Here is a 13156-nt window from a genome sequence, read left to right on the forward strand (position 1 = left end):
CACCGCTTAATCGATTTCTCTTTTCATTCTGATCATTTATGTATACATTTGTCTATATCTATCTCGATGCGTTTTGCCTGTTACAAACAACCGTTATGTGAACAAAGTTATAATACCCTTGTGCACAAGTGCGCTCGGGTATAAAAAAATATTTCATATTAATCTTTGAAAAAGAAGAGTACTTTCGTAATTTGGTTACTAATTTTGCTCATAATGTGGATTAATCATAAAGCAAATTACTCAAATATTTTAGTTTTAGGTTAATCAAAATCTTGACTACTCGAGTAACTGAACTTTTGACTTAACATAATTTTAGATTAATCTAATAAGTGATTTATTTACTTTAGTGGGATTCATGAAACGTCGCAAAGTTGTTGCAAATGTCGCCTTTATCGCAAAATTTGCCACCTTGCGACACAGCTGATTACTTTTGTATGGAAACTTTCTTGCGACAAAATTGCGACATTGCCTAAGTATTTGAGCTGGCAGTCATTGCAAAGTAATACTTCAAGAAAAAGTATATCAGTTGAGGCTTCTTCGAAATATAATTGTAAGAACTTTTCTTTTTCTCCCACGCGCGGAATTTTTTTAATTTTACATTTGCAATCCGGAGTTGCGATATGTCGTTCATACAACTTTGTTCGCAATATTACCATTTCGCCAAAAATGACACTCTGCGACGTTTTATGAACACTTTTATGATTAATTAAAATTTTCAATGATCAATTAAATACATGAAATGATTTACAAAGGCTACATTTTTTTTTAGAAAAATATAAAATTAATAATTTGTATGCGGGGCTTTTTAAAGGCTTTAAAAGAGCACTAACGGGGCACTTAGTTAAAACGCAACCAAGAGCTTCTTTAGGAGCAACAAAGAAGCGCTTTTTTCTAATGACACAATGCTAAATAAGGGAGAGCGCTTAATGTTGAATATGGAGCAATCCAGTAGCGCTAGTGGAGCACTTCTGGTCCGGTTGCGATGTGGCACATTTTCAGTACATACAGTACAAAAATCGAAGAAGTTATACAAAAATTGATCGCAGAAATAGAAACAGCATATTTAATACAGTAAAACTGCATCAATACCCAAAATTATAAACGCTCCCACTCTGAACACAATCTTTAAGCCTATAAAAGAGCTATTGCCCTTTTCAAGAGAGCTGTAAAAATAGCTAAAAAACAAAGCTTTGAAAATATCACATCGAAAATCTGTCCCATATCAAACCCAAGTGACGTTTGGAGTGACATTAAGAAGCTCACTGGTTTCAAAAGCTTTCTTATCTATACAGCATTAACTCTCCTAACGATAACCACAGCACTGGAAATTGCCAACTATTTCGGTTCTTCCTTTTCGTCTGCTTCCTCCGATTCAAACTTTACAGATACTTTCCGCGAACTCAAGGCGCAATAGCTGCAAGATCTTTGACAAATCAACGGCTCTCGACACACATCATCCAAAAAATACCCATCGAAGTAAAACATCGATTGCTTAATCTTTACAACCTTGTTCTCGACCAAGGACACTAACCACAACTTTGGAAAACTGCGTGCATGGTTCCCATACTCAAGCCAACCAAGCCCGCTGGAGACGCAAACAACTATAGACCCATCTCTCTTACCCCTTGCTTTGGAAAAGTACGACAGCCGGTTCTACGTACCGGAATGACTCGGGTTTTACCCAACCAAGGGCTGTTGTTTCGGCGATCTGACCCCGTTTACGTCGGTGAAATATCTCAGAAGTTGTTCGTCCATAGGGCTACACCTGCTACGTATTCTTCTGCTCAAGGCTGGCATCGAGTCAAACCCTGGGCCTGGGAAACTTACACCTGCTGTGTATGCCAGAGGCGACTACACCACAACTCTACCTTCCCCTCAGAGTCTGCTCAGGCCTACGGACTCATCGGCAGTGGACATCATTTATGGCCCCTGCTACTCAAACAGAGCAGCCTCCACGGCAAACCCCAGTCCGCCTGAGCAGTTCAACACAAACACCACAGCACAACAACACAATAGATCAGACCACAACCACGACAGACCACACAACCGCACCACCACCCACACGCCGCCGCCAATAACTCCTGGTTCCTCCTACAATTTGCACGGTGTGTCAGACCAGGATATTCCGTAATGTGACATGAGTCAAGTGCAACACCTGCCTTGGCTGGTGCCACTTTAGGGCATGTTCAGGTTTGCGAACCATGCGAGATTGGACGAGGAACTTCGAGGGCCCGTGTTTCTCTGCACAGTCGCAAGCCCCAATTGCGACGCCAGCCACCACCACCACAGGGCGGCAACCTCCACAGCAGTGCACACAGCAAATGGCGGTAAGGCAACACACATCCCTCACCCCCCCGCATAACAACACGTCTCCCGAACCACACGAAGCTCCTTCAATTCAACTGTAACGGACTTCAGAGTAAGATAGAGGAGATAACCGTCTTCATGGGAAGGCATGAAATATTGCCCGGCAGGATATCAGCCTGAAATATGTGCGCTCCTCAGAGGTGAAAACCGTATGGTAGTTGGTGACTTTAATGCGCATCACGATCTTTGGTATTCAAGCCTGTCAAACGATCGTAGGGGACCACACTTGGCTGAGTAGATAGACGATTTGACATTCTGCACAATGCACCCACCAGGATTATGGGTAGCTGCTGCAGCTCGCCAGACATAACAATAGTAAGCGCTGGTCTGATAAACAGCGTATCATGGCGACCTATGCTGACCTTCGCCTCAGACCATCTGCCCATAGTCATCTCGATCGATAAACCTGCCGACTTTGCTTCCGCGGAACACCAGACCTATATTTCAACTTAACCAAAGCTGATTGGAGAGGCTTAGCGGAATTTGCTGAAAGCATCTTCGCTGCGCTCCCCGCACCAACCGACGTTCACCTAGGTGACCTTAAGTTCCGCAGGGTTTTCACTGCTGCTGTAGCTCGCTTCGTACCAGCAGGATGCATAACGGAACCCCGTCCAAAAGTTTTCTACTGAAGCGGATGTTCTAGCCAATGAGCGTGACAAACTTTGTCAGGCCGATCCCGGATATCCCCGTATCATGTATCTCAACACGGAGATTCGGCAGCTTGTGAACGTAAATAAGCGAGAAGAGCATCTGAAGACTTGCAACACGTAGCCATCGTGTCGAAAGCCTCCCTCCCGATGCAATATGCATGTTGATGCTGAAAAATTTGAATCCTGCAGGAGTAGACTATCTAGCCAAGGTCCTCAACCTCTCAATGGCCACTCTCGTCATTCCAGATATCTGGAAGATGGGGAGAGTGGTCTCATTACTCAAACCGGGGGAACCAGCCAACAAAGGAGAGTCTTATCGCCCGATAACACTCCTTTCCCCGGTAGCGAAGACACAAGATGCCTTGCTGCTCCCGTATTTTACGAATCACCTGGCACCAGCGAAGCATCAACATGGTTTCCGTAAAGTGCACAGCACAACAACAGCACTTAACGTCATAAACACTCAGATAAAACGTGACCTAAACCGCAACCCCTGTGAGAGAACTATTCTAGTAGCGTTGGATCTGTCAAAGGCGTTTGATACCGTCAGCCACTTCACGCTGCTAGAAGACATAGAGACCTCCTCTCTCCCACAGAGGCTCACTAGCCGGCAGTACTTGGGGCAAAGACAAACAAACGTTGCTGGAAACATACAAGGTAATTGGCCGGCCGGTTCTAAATTACGCAGCAGCAATGTGGTCGCCGGGGGCAAGTAGGACGCAGTGGATGAAGCTGCAGACGCAACAAAACACTGCACTTCGGACAGCGACGGGATGTTTTTTGATGTCGCCAGAACACCACCTGCATGACGATGCGAAAATGCTCCCCATAAAGGAGCACAACACAATGCTCTGCCACAGACGTGGACACCCGAACAGACACTTGCTTGCAGAGGAGCCCTCGACAAGGCATGTCAGAAGACATCTATATGAACTGACGGACGACGTCCAGAGGATTATAAAGCAACCTGGACCCGTCAGCTTACCGACAGGCCCTGAACGGCATTCACAAGGAGTCAGTCTCAAGTTATGTAGACTCCAGACCTGTGAATGCCGTTCTACGCACACAACCACCTGACATCGACGAGCGGAGCTTCGTCTGCCTCGGGAGACTAGGACCGCAATAGCCCAACTTCCCTCTGGCTACTGCAGTAGGTTAAACTAAGTGTCCGGCATGCGGAAAGACACCACACGACTCAAAAAATCTCTCCGTATTACCGGAAGACCCCACACAATTAATGCCTTGGACCCTTTGGACTAGAGGAATACGCCGACGATCCACGCCGCCGCCGCCGCCGTTTTTTGTGATTTCTCACGCGCCGCCGCAGAGTTACGAAAATATCGGCGCGGCGGAGGCGGCGGCGTTCGGCGCCTAAGGAATTTTGTACAAAATTTTCATGATGTATGTACATTGAAATACATCGTTTGAAGGAACTAAATACTACTCGTATAAAAACACAATTTTACGGAATGAAAATTACATTTTTAAAGGAATTCTTTTTATCATAATTTGGGCCACTGGACAAGAATATGATCTCCTTTGTTTTTCCAAAAATAGCGTAACTCAGAAAAAACATAGGTAACCTATTTTCGATCGAAAGCGTTTATTACAGTTAAATTAAGATCAAATACTGGTAATCTAACGATTTTTTTCCACAGTAGACAATTCTTTTCAATACTATTTTTTTATATTATATTATAAAACAACAAAAAAGTTAAAACATATCAAAAACTTTATGCCCAACGCTGACGAGATGACATGATAAGATTAGTAGCCTCATGGCTCTTTGGAATCTATCTTATGGGCAGTAGCGCCGGCGTTTCCAGATGCGCCGGCGTCGCCTCCGCCGCCGATTCTTTTTGAAGTTGACCACGCCGCCGCCGCAAAGCCTGTCGGCGTAAACCTCTACTGTGGACAGACCCTGTACAGGCTGCACGCTTCTTGGGACTTCCGTTTGTTGAGCTTGACGACAACGACTGAGATACCAACCGGTCTGGGCGGGGTTGTTGTAGCCGCTACAGCAACAACAACAACAACTGGAAGAAATTTTAGCCTCTAGACTTATGTGGGCTGCGAACATCACGAAACGTATCAGTCCCAATCAAATAGCTTACTGAAAAGGTTGTGGTACTATAGACGCAACCACTTATTTTCAAACACACTCTCGTCCAAAAACCACTTTTAGGTACTGTCCGTCGATTTCCAAAAAGCGTATGACCGTATCGGCGCCCACATTATCTTAAGGCAACTAGAGAAATGGAAAATCGGCCCAAAAATCACGAATCTTATTAAAAGCTTTCTCAAATACAGGAAATGTATGGTAAAGTAAACGGATATCTTTCCTCTACGTATCCACTTGATAATGGTATCCCACAGGGATCACCATTATCTGCTTGCCTATTGATAATAGCATTCGATAAAATCACTCCACTCACAAAAAAGGAACAGTCCGGCACCTTCGCCTTGGTCTCCAGGCTGTATCGGAGATACAGCCGCTAAATTTAAACGTAGAATACGTGGTACGGTTAAGAGCATATCCGTCAAAAACGAAAACACACACGATGAAAAAATATCGATAACAGAAGCGATAATAATATCGATAGCAAGATCGATAAAAATATCGATAAAAAAATCGATGAAAATATCGATATCAAAATCGATAATATCGACAGCAAAATCGATGGCCAAATCGATAAAACATCGCTAGAAATATCGATAACTAAATCGATTACAAAATCTATCAAAAATCTATAACAAAATCGATAACAGAGACGATAACAAAATTGACAAAAATATCGATAACAAAAGCGATAACAATATCGATAGCAAAATCAATAAAAATATCGATAACAAAACCGATAAAAATATCGAAAACAAAAGCGATAACAATATCGATAAAAATATCGGTAACAAAACCGATAAAAATATCGATGACAAAATCGATAAAAATATCTACAACAAAATCGACGAATATATCGATAACAACATCGATAGCAAAATCAATAATAATATCGACAAAAATATCGTAAACAAAACCGACACAGTACCGATTATTATATCGATAAGTCCCGAGAATCCCGAAAATCTCTAAAATCCCGAAATAGTTCCCGGGTTGAGTCTCTGTGCCTCTATCTATATCTTTTTCTCTACAACTGCCTTTATTTTAATCTTTCTTCCTCTATCTTCATCTCTACTTTTATCGGTATCCTCATCCTCATATTTTTCTCTATATTTATATATGTTTGTTGAATAAAAGACTCGACGTAATTACCAAACACGTTTATTCAATGCAGCGATCAAAAAAGGAGAGAAACTTCAATACAAGAGTAGTACAATAGTTAGCAAAAATGAATTAAATGAGAACGATTATGAATTAGTGAAACACTTGCATAGGGTGCATAGCTTGAATTGAAATGAACAAAATAAATATTAGACATACTGCCCGGTCGGAGCATCTGCTTCGATATCATCAGGTTGGAAAAGCAAGCATAGTTTCTGCACTGCCCTGGTGCACAATCCATATGCGGTCATTAGGGTCGCGTTGCGCGCCAGTCCATCACTGCCTAGGTGAACTTCTGTGATGCGACCAAGTCGCCAGTGTGTTGGAGGTAGGTTCTCGTGTCTAACCAATACGATATCACCAACCTGGATGTTCTCGACACGTTGCCGCCATTTACTCCGCGATTGTAGAGTTGACAGATACTCTTCGCTCCACCGGTGCCAGAATTGTTGATGGAGGCAGCGTAACAACTGCCAATGCTTTAGATGATTAACTGGAATTTCCGCAACCTCAGGTTCAGGCACTGCGATGAGTGGAGCGCCAATGAGAAAGTCTCCAGGCGTTAATGCGTATTTGTCCTCAGGGTCATCACTCAGCGGAATAAGTGGGCGTGAATTCAGACAGGCTTCAATGCGGGCCGCCAGTGTATGCAGCTTGGAATACCACATTGCCTGGTTACCTACGACACGTACCAAATGTCGCTTCGCTGACTTCACCGCCGCCTCCCACAGTCCACCTTGATGGGGAGCGCTAGGCGTAATAAAGTGCCAATGAGTCCCAAGATTAGCAAGGTATTGTTGATTCTGGCTGCTGTGCCAGGTGGCTAAATCTTCCTGCATTAGCCGATTAGCACCGACGAACGTCGTGGCATTATCGCTGTATAGGTCTCGGCACTGGCCGCGTCTGCTAACAAAACGCGTGAAAGCATCAATAAAGGCCATGGATGACAAGTCATCCACCAACTCGATATGCACAGCTTTGGTTGCCATACAGACGAAAATTGCCAGATAGGTCTTCACGGTAGTCCGACTTCGTTTGGTGCCAATGCGTATCGTGAAAGGCCCACAGTAGTCCACGCCTGACGCCAGGAATGGTCGTGCTACGTTGACTCGTTGTCGTGGTAATGAGGCCATCTGTTGCGTAATAGTAGCTCCACGGTGTCTTCTGCAAATCACGCACTTATGGATGACGCTGCGTACCGCTTGCCTGCCATTGATAATCCAAAATCGGTACCGCAGAGTCTGTAGCATTAATTGTGTACCACCGTGAAGTGTGTCGATGTGAACTTGGAGTATGAGCAGCCTAACTAAATCGCTGACCTTCGGAAGTATAGTTGGGTGGCGATGTTCTTCTAGCAACGCGGAGTTAGTAATGCGTCCACCTACCCTTATGATGCCATGGTCATCCAAGTATGGGTTAAATGGGAGCAGTGGGCTTGAATTTGGTAAAGTTGTTCCTTCTCGCAAATAATGTAAGTCTCGAGGAAACGCGGACGCTTGATCAATACGAATGAGCAATTCAAGCGCGCCATCCATCTCTTCCGTTGTCACAATACTCTGCCGGAGAAGGCGTTGCCTTGGTAACCAGCGGAGGATTATAGCTGTAGTTCGGAGGAGTCGTTTTATGGAACTATACCGTTGTGTTAATGGAATCTGGCGCCCATCAATGAGTCGTGTGGTAAGCTGATATTGAATAGAGGACACGAACGTAAGAACTCTGACCTTTTCCTCACTGTTCGCAGCAACGCGTTCATCAGCCTGTAACTCGGGCGCCGAATCAAAGGGGTTACACCACGGCTGGCGCAATCCGCTGGATTCTGGGCCGAACGTACATAGTGCCAGCAATCAGTAGAAGTCAGTTGTTGTATTTGGCGGACCCTGTTGGCGACATATGGTTTCAACAAAATTGGCTGTTTGCGTAGCCAAGACAGGACTACACTGGAGTCCGACAACAAATACACAGAAGCCTCCTCCAAACTTAGTGCCCTGCGAACCGTGCCAATCGTTTTAGCCAACAGCAGTGCTCCACTCAGTTCCAGTCTAGGGATCGTGGTGCCTTTAAGCGGCGCAACCTTTGTACGAGCGGTGAGCAGCGATACCAGCACACTTCCATCAGTGTCAATCGTATGTGCGTAAACCACCGCAGCGTATGCCTTCTGACTGGCGTCACAAAATCCATAAAGAGTAGTCCGATTAGTTGTACTCATACCCAGCCATCGAGGTACTCGAACTTTATTGAGGGTAACCAAATCACCGCGGAATTTCGACCAAATTCGGCACAGATCTTGAGGTAGTGGAGTATCCCAACATACACCCGAGGCCCAAAGACTCTGTATAAATACCTTGCCTGATATAACGACCGGCGCCAAAAATCCAGTGGGATCATACAGCTGGGCTACTTCACTAAGAACTCGCCGCTTCGTCAGGAGTCCATCATAGTGGTTCAGAGATACCTTGAACAACAGCTCGTCCCTTGCGGGGTCCCAGCGCAGGCCTAGCACTGTAGCTATGGGGGCGTCAATGTTGCGTTCAGCTACTGAGGAGGATTCACCAATTTGTTCGAGTACGGCAGCTCTATTCGAGTTCCACTTTCGAAGCGTGAAACAGCCTGCCGATAAAATCGTCGACACGTTATTCGCCAACGTAACCGCCTCGCTAACCGCAGTACAGCTTGTGTGAAAGTCATCGACGTAAAATGAGGAAAGAATGGCACTGCGCGCCGAATCGGCCTGATTAGGATCGCTCACCAAGCTATAGTTGTCGACTGCGCACTGACGCAATGATCGCACCGCATTATATGGGCTGCACGCCATGCCATATGTTACCGTTTTCAGCTGATATATGGTAACTTCCTCGATGGGTGAGTCGCGCCATAAGATCCGTTGAAGATCTCTATCTTCCGGTGCCACTAACACCTGGCGAAACATCTTTTCAACGTCAGCCGTGAGAGCAATTGCGTAACGTCGAAATCGGAAAATAATATCCATCAGCGAGTCTTGAATAGTTGGACCCACCAGCTGTACATCGTTAAGCGAAACACCGGTTGACGTTGGCGCTGAGGCATTAAAAACGACGCGGAACTTCTCCATCACGGCGTGATGCGGGATGTAATATGTACGAGGAGAATCATTGGCGATACCTAAGGCTCCTATATGCCCTAAGTCGATGTATTCCCTCATAAACTCCACATATTGGGTCCGCATTTGTATATCGGAGGCAAGGCGGCGCTCCAAGCGATAAAATTGTTGTAAAGTACTGTAGTAAGAGTCGCCTAGTGGTGGAGCATTAGATCGTATTGGTAAGCGCACCATGTAACGCCCTTCTGGGGTTCGTGAGCGAGTCATTGAAAATAGGTGCTCACATTCGTCATCAGCCATACGGTCGACATCAGGCCCCCCGTCGAGCTCCCAAAAGCGGCTGACAATCTCGTCCAACCGAGACTCTTTCAAAATATGGGCACCATACGAGCGTAAGCATGGACCGCTGGTCGAATTCGCGGAGGCTGGCCCGAAAATGACCCAACCCAGACGCGTAAGTTGAGCATGTGGCTCATTGTGACCACCTCTGATAGTGTCTCCTTCCAAAATGAGACCCCAAACGTCAGCTCCTAATAGAAGGTCAATTCTTCCCGGAGTACCAAACTGTGGGTCTGCCATTTGCAGACCAACCAAGTGTCCATACTGATTCCCATCAATCTGCGCTGTTAGCAGCACTGAAGTAATTGATGTGATGACCAACGTTTGAACTGCCAAAGAAAATTCTGAGTGGGTTGATTTGAGCGTTATTGCCACAGCGCCCTTTGTACGTGTACAGGATAATGCACCAATGCCCTCGACCGCGACCTCATAACTGCTTCTGCGAAGACTCAGAGCATTAGCAAAACGCTCAGTAATAAAACTTACTTGTGATCCAGGGTCGCACAAAATCCTTGCCAGTCGTTCCTCCGAATTGTCACCAGAAACATATGCGCATGCTGTTGCGAGAAGTATTGTCTGATCACCCTGAGCATGGCATCCAATCACAGAGTCAGATAGTCATAACGAAGGTTGAGCCGGTGCTACTAGTACACCCGGCTGCGATGAGGTGGTGGTAGTAGCCGCTACCATCCTTGATGAAGGCGCGGCAGGCTTTGGTTCGCGACAGAATATGGTGTTGTGTTTGCGGCCGCATTGGCGACATCCTCCAGAGGAGCACTGCTTAGATGCATGCCCCAACCTCAAACAATTAAAGCATAGGCTCGACTTCCTAAGGGCCTCAAAACGCTTCTCCGGTGGTAAATCCAGTAGAGTTGGGCAGCGCATGACCCTATGTGCCCCTCGACAATACTGACACTTCCCTTCCTCTGTTGAAAGGTTGCATTTCACAGTGCGCGCGGTTGGTGACCGCTGTAGCTGACGACCGGACACTGTGTCTGTACCATCGCCGATCCGAACAAGCTCGGTCGACAGACTCTGTGCTCTTTGCTCCAAGAATTCCATTAGATCCGATAAACTAGACAATTCCGTTGGGGAACAGTGCATGCACCACTCGCGCTTTGTTAACGGAGGTAGCTTTGATACCACAATAGGTACCGTAAGTGCATCCCACTGTTGAAATGGCAACTTCATAACGGCTAACGCGCGCAAAGAACCGCTAGCCACATCCACTATATTCAGCAAAGACTTTGCCGATTCATCTGCTGCCAATGAAAGGTGAAGGAAACGCGCCACATGAATTTCTGCCAACTGCTTGGGGTTGTCATACCGCTTCTTCAAAGCTGCCCACAGTTCCTCGTAACCGCCAGAGTAGAGACCACCAACTAACGGCACCGCTGAGGATGGAACAGCTTGCCGCAATTTACCGAGCTTGTATGCGATGGGTAAATCTCGGTTGTGCACTAAAGTCTCGAACGCATCCTTAAATGCCAACCAATTATGTAATGCGCCGTCAAAGGTCGGAATATTTAATCGCTCCAGCTTTAATTCCATCATTGAATCGACATCGGGTTTGCTGGGAACCTCGGACGAATCACCAGCAGTCACACCCCAACGCATAAGACTGGCACATAATTCGTTGTACATGTCCTCCGTCGAATCCCACCATGCGGCATGCACATCCCACTCCTCTTCCTTGGCGGCGCTAAGGAGCGCTTCGTGGTTTGCAAGCATGCGCTCGTAATGGGAGTTCGCGGACTTCAGCAGCTGCTCAGCCTTAGATGCATCTAATTCGCCGGTGCGCGCTTTCCGCACTTGCTCCAGTGCACGGGCAATAGCCGATGCATGAAACTTACGCAGATTTATTTCTGCCATTTACATATATATTTACGTACCAGCGTAGAATACAATGTGTGGTTATGGCAGTACACGTATCTTGCGCGATCCGAATTAAATCCAATGATATCGCAGCAATCGTTTGACATTACGTAAAAATTATAAATTCGCGAAATTAAGCAACTTAAACTATTAATTTTCGCACGGTTCTTAGACCTCACAGGAGGCAACAAAAATTATGTTGAATAAAAGACTCGACGTAATTACCAAACACGTTTATTCAATGCAGCGATCAAAAAAGGAGAGAGACTTCAATACAAGAGTAGTACAATAGTTAGCAAAAATGAACTAAATGAGAACGATTATGAATTAGTGAAACACTTGCACAGGGTGCATAGCTTGAATTGAAATGAACAATATAAATATTAGACAATGTTTTTATTTTTATGTTTATCATTTTATTCATCTACATATTCCCTTATATAAGTAAAGTGTTTAAATTAACCTTGGTCTTCAATGTTACCTTTGTCTTTACGCAACTTAGTTTTTGTTTTTAATTTTAACTTTGCCTTTATCCTTTTCTTTATCTATGTGCATACTCACCTTTACTTTTATTCTTGGATTGGTCTTTTTCTAAGTGTTGTTTCACTTCAAAAAGTTTTCGCGTATTATGCATACATGTGTTCATACCAGGGTTGTTGCGAATATTCGCATTAATTTTAATATTCGCATTCGCTTTCGCATTCGCAATAATCAATGCGGATCATTTGCGAATGCGAATATTGAAGGGACCGAAAATAACAGTTTTTTTTTTTACCAGTTAAACTTGGCCAAATATTTTTTATTCCCAATTAAGTCTTTTCCGGATAATAAACAAACCGCTTCACAGTGCTGTGTCTCCATATAAAAAGTGGGCAAAAATAGAATGGACGGATTGGAGTAAAAATTCGTTTCTTGGTGGATTAGAGTACGGAGATTTCAAAAATCAATTTTTTTTTACCTAGCTCTTACATTTTTCATGGAAACTGAGATTGAAACTGCAAAATTTGATATTCAGAAGTAGTTCCAATACTGAGTAGTTATTTTATTATTTATACAGGGCGTTTTCCTAATAATATTAAAGACTTCAAGGCTTCATTCTATGGCTTAATTCATGGCAAATAAGATTCCCTATATCTCTCTTACGCAAACCCTCTAGGAATGGCAGCTACTTTCATTTTGGTCCTTTTTGACTACAAAATGTTTTTTTAAATTGATTATATTTTTTGGTGTGGATGTCACACGCTTAAAAAATTTGATTCATTCAAGACGACATTAAATACTCAAAAGACAAATATAATTTTGTTTTCCTTTTTATTAGTTACTTCGCACGAACAAGAGTTGTTGCAAAATACTGAATCAAAACTTATTTGTTTTATCTAACGCCGTTTATTGTTGGATGACAAATCAATTAACCTGGAAAAAATATTTATTTTTTAATAACTTATATGGCTTGTCGAAAAGATATAAGACCGTCATATCGCAAAATAGCTAAACGAGTAAATTAATTAATTCAGACCAGCCTTTTGCAAAATAATACTGTAAAAAGTTGTCAATGTAAATTAAAATGCC

The 13156-nt window shown here is 44.3% G+C and overlaps 1 protein-coding gene across 1 annotated transcript; it reads right to left on the reverse strand.

The window, feature by feature from the left end:
• Positions 1 to 10330: 10330 nt before the first annotated feature.
• On the reverse strand, positions 10331 to 11584 carry LOC118736212. Its single transcript, XM_036466299.1, has one exon. It carries the CDS (start codon positions 11582 to 11584, stop codon positions 10331 to 10333), a length of 1254 nt encoding a protein of 417 aa, XP_036322192.1.
• Positions 11585 to 13156: the final 1572 nt, after the last annotated feature.

This window comes from Rhagoletis pomonella, unplaced genomic scaffold (genome assembly GCF_013731165.1).
Source record: "Rhagoletis pomonella isolate Grant_MI unplaced genomic scaffold, Rhpom_1.0 Rhpom_scaffold_00003, whole genome shotgun sequence".
Taxonomy (NCBI): Eukaryota; Metazoa; Arthropoda; class Insecta; order Diptera; family Tephritidae; genus Rhagoletis; species Rhagoletis pomonella.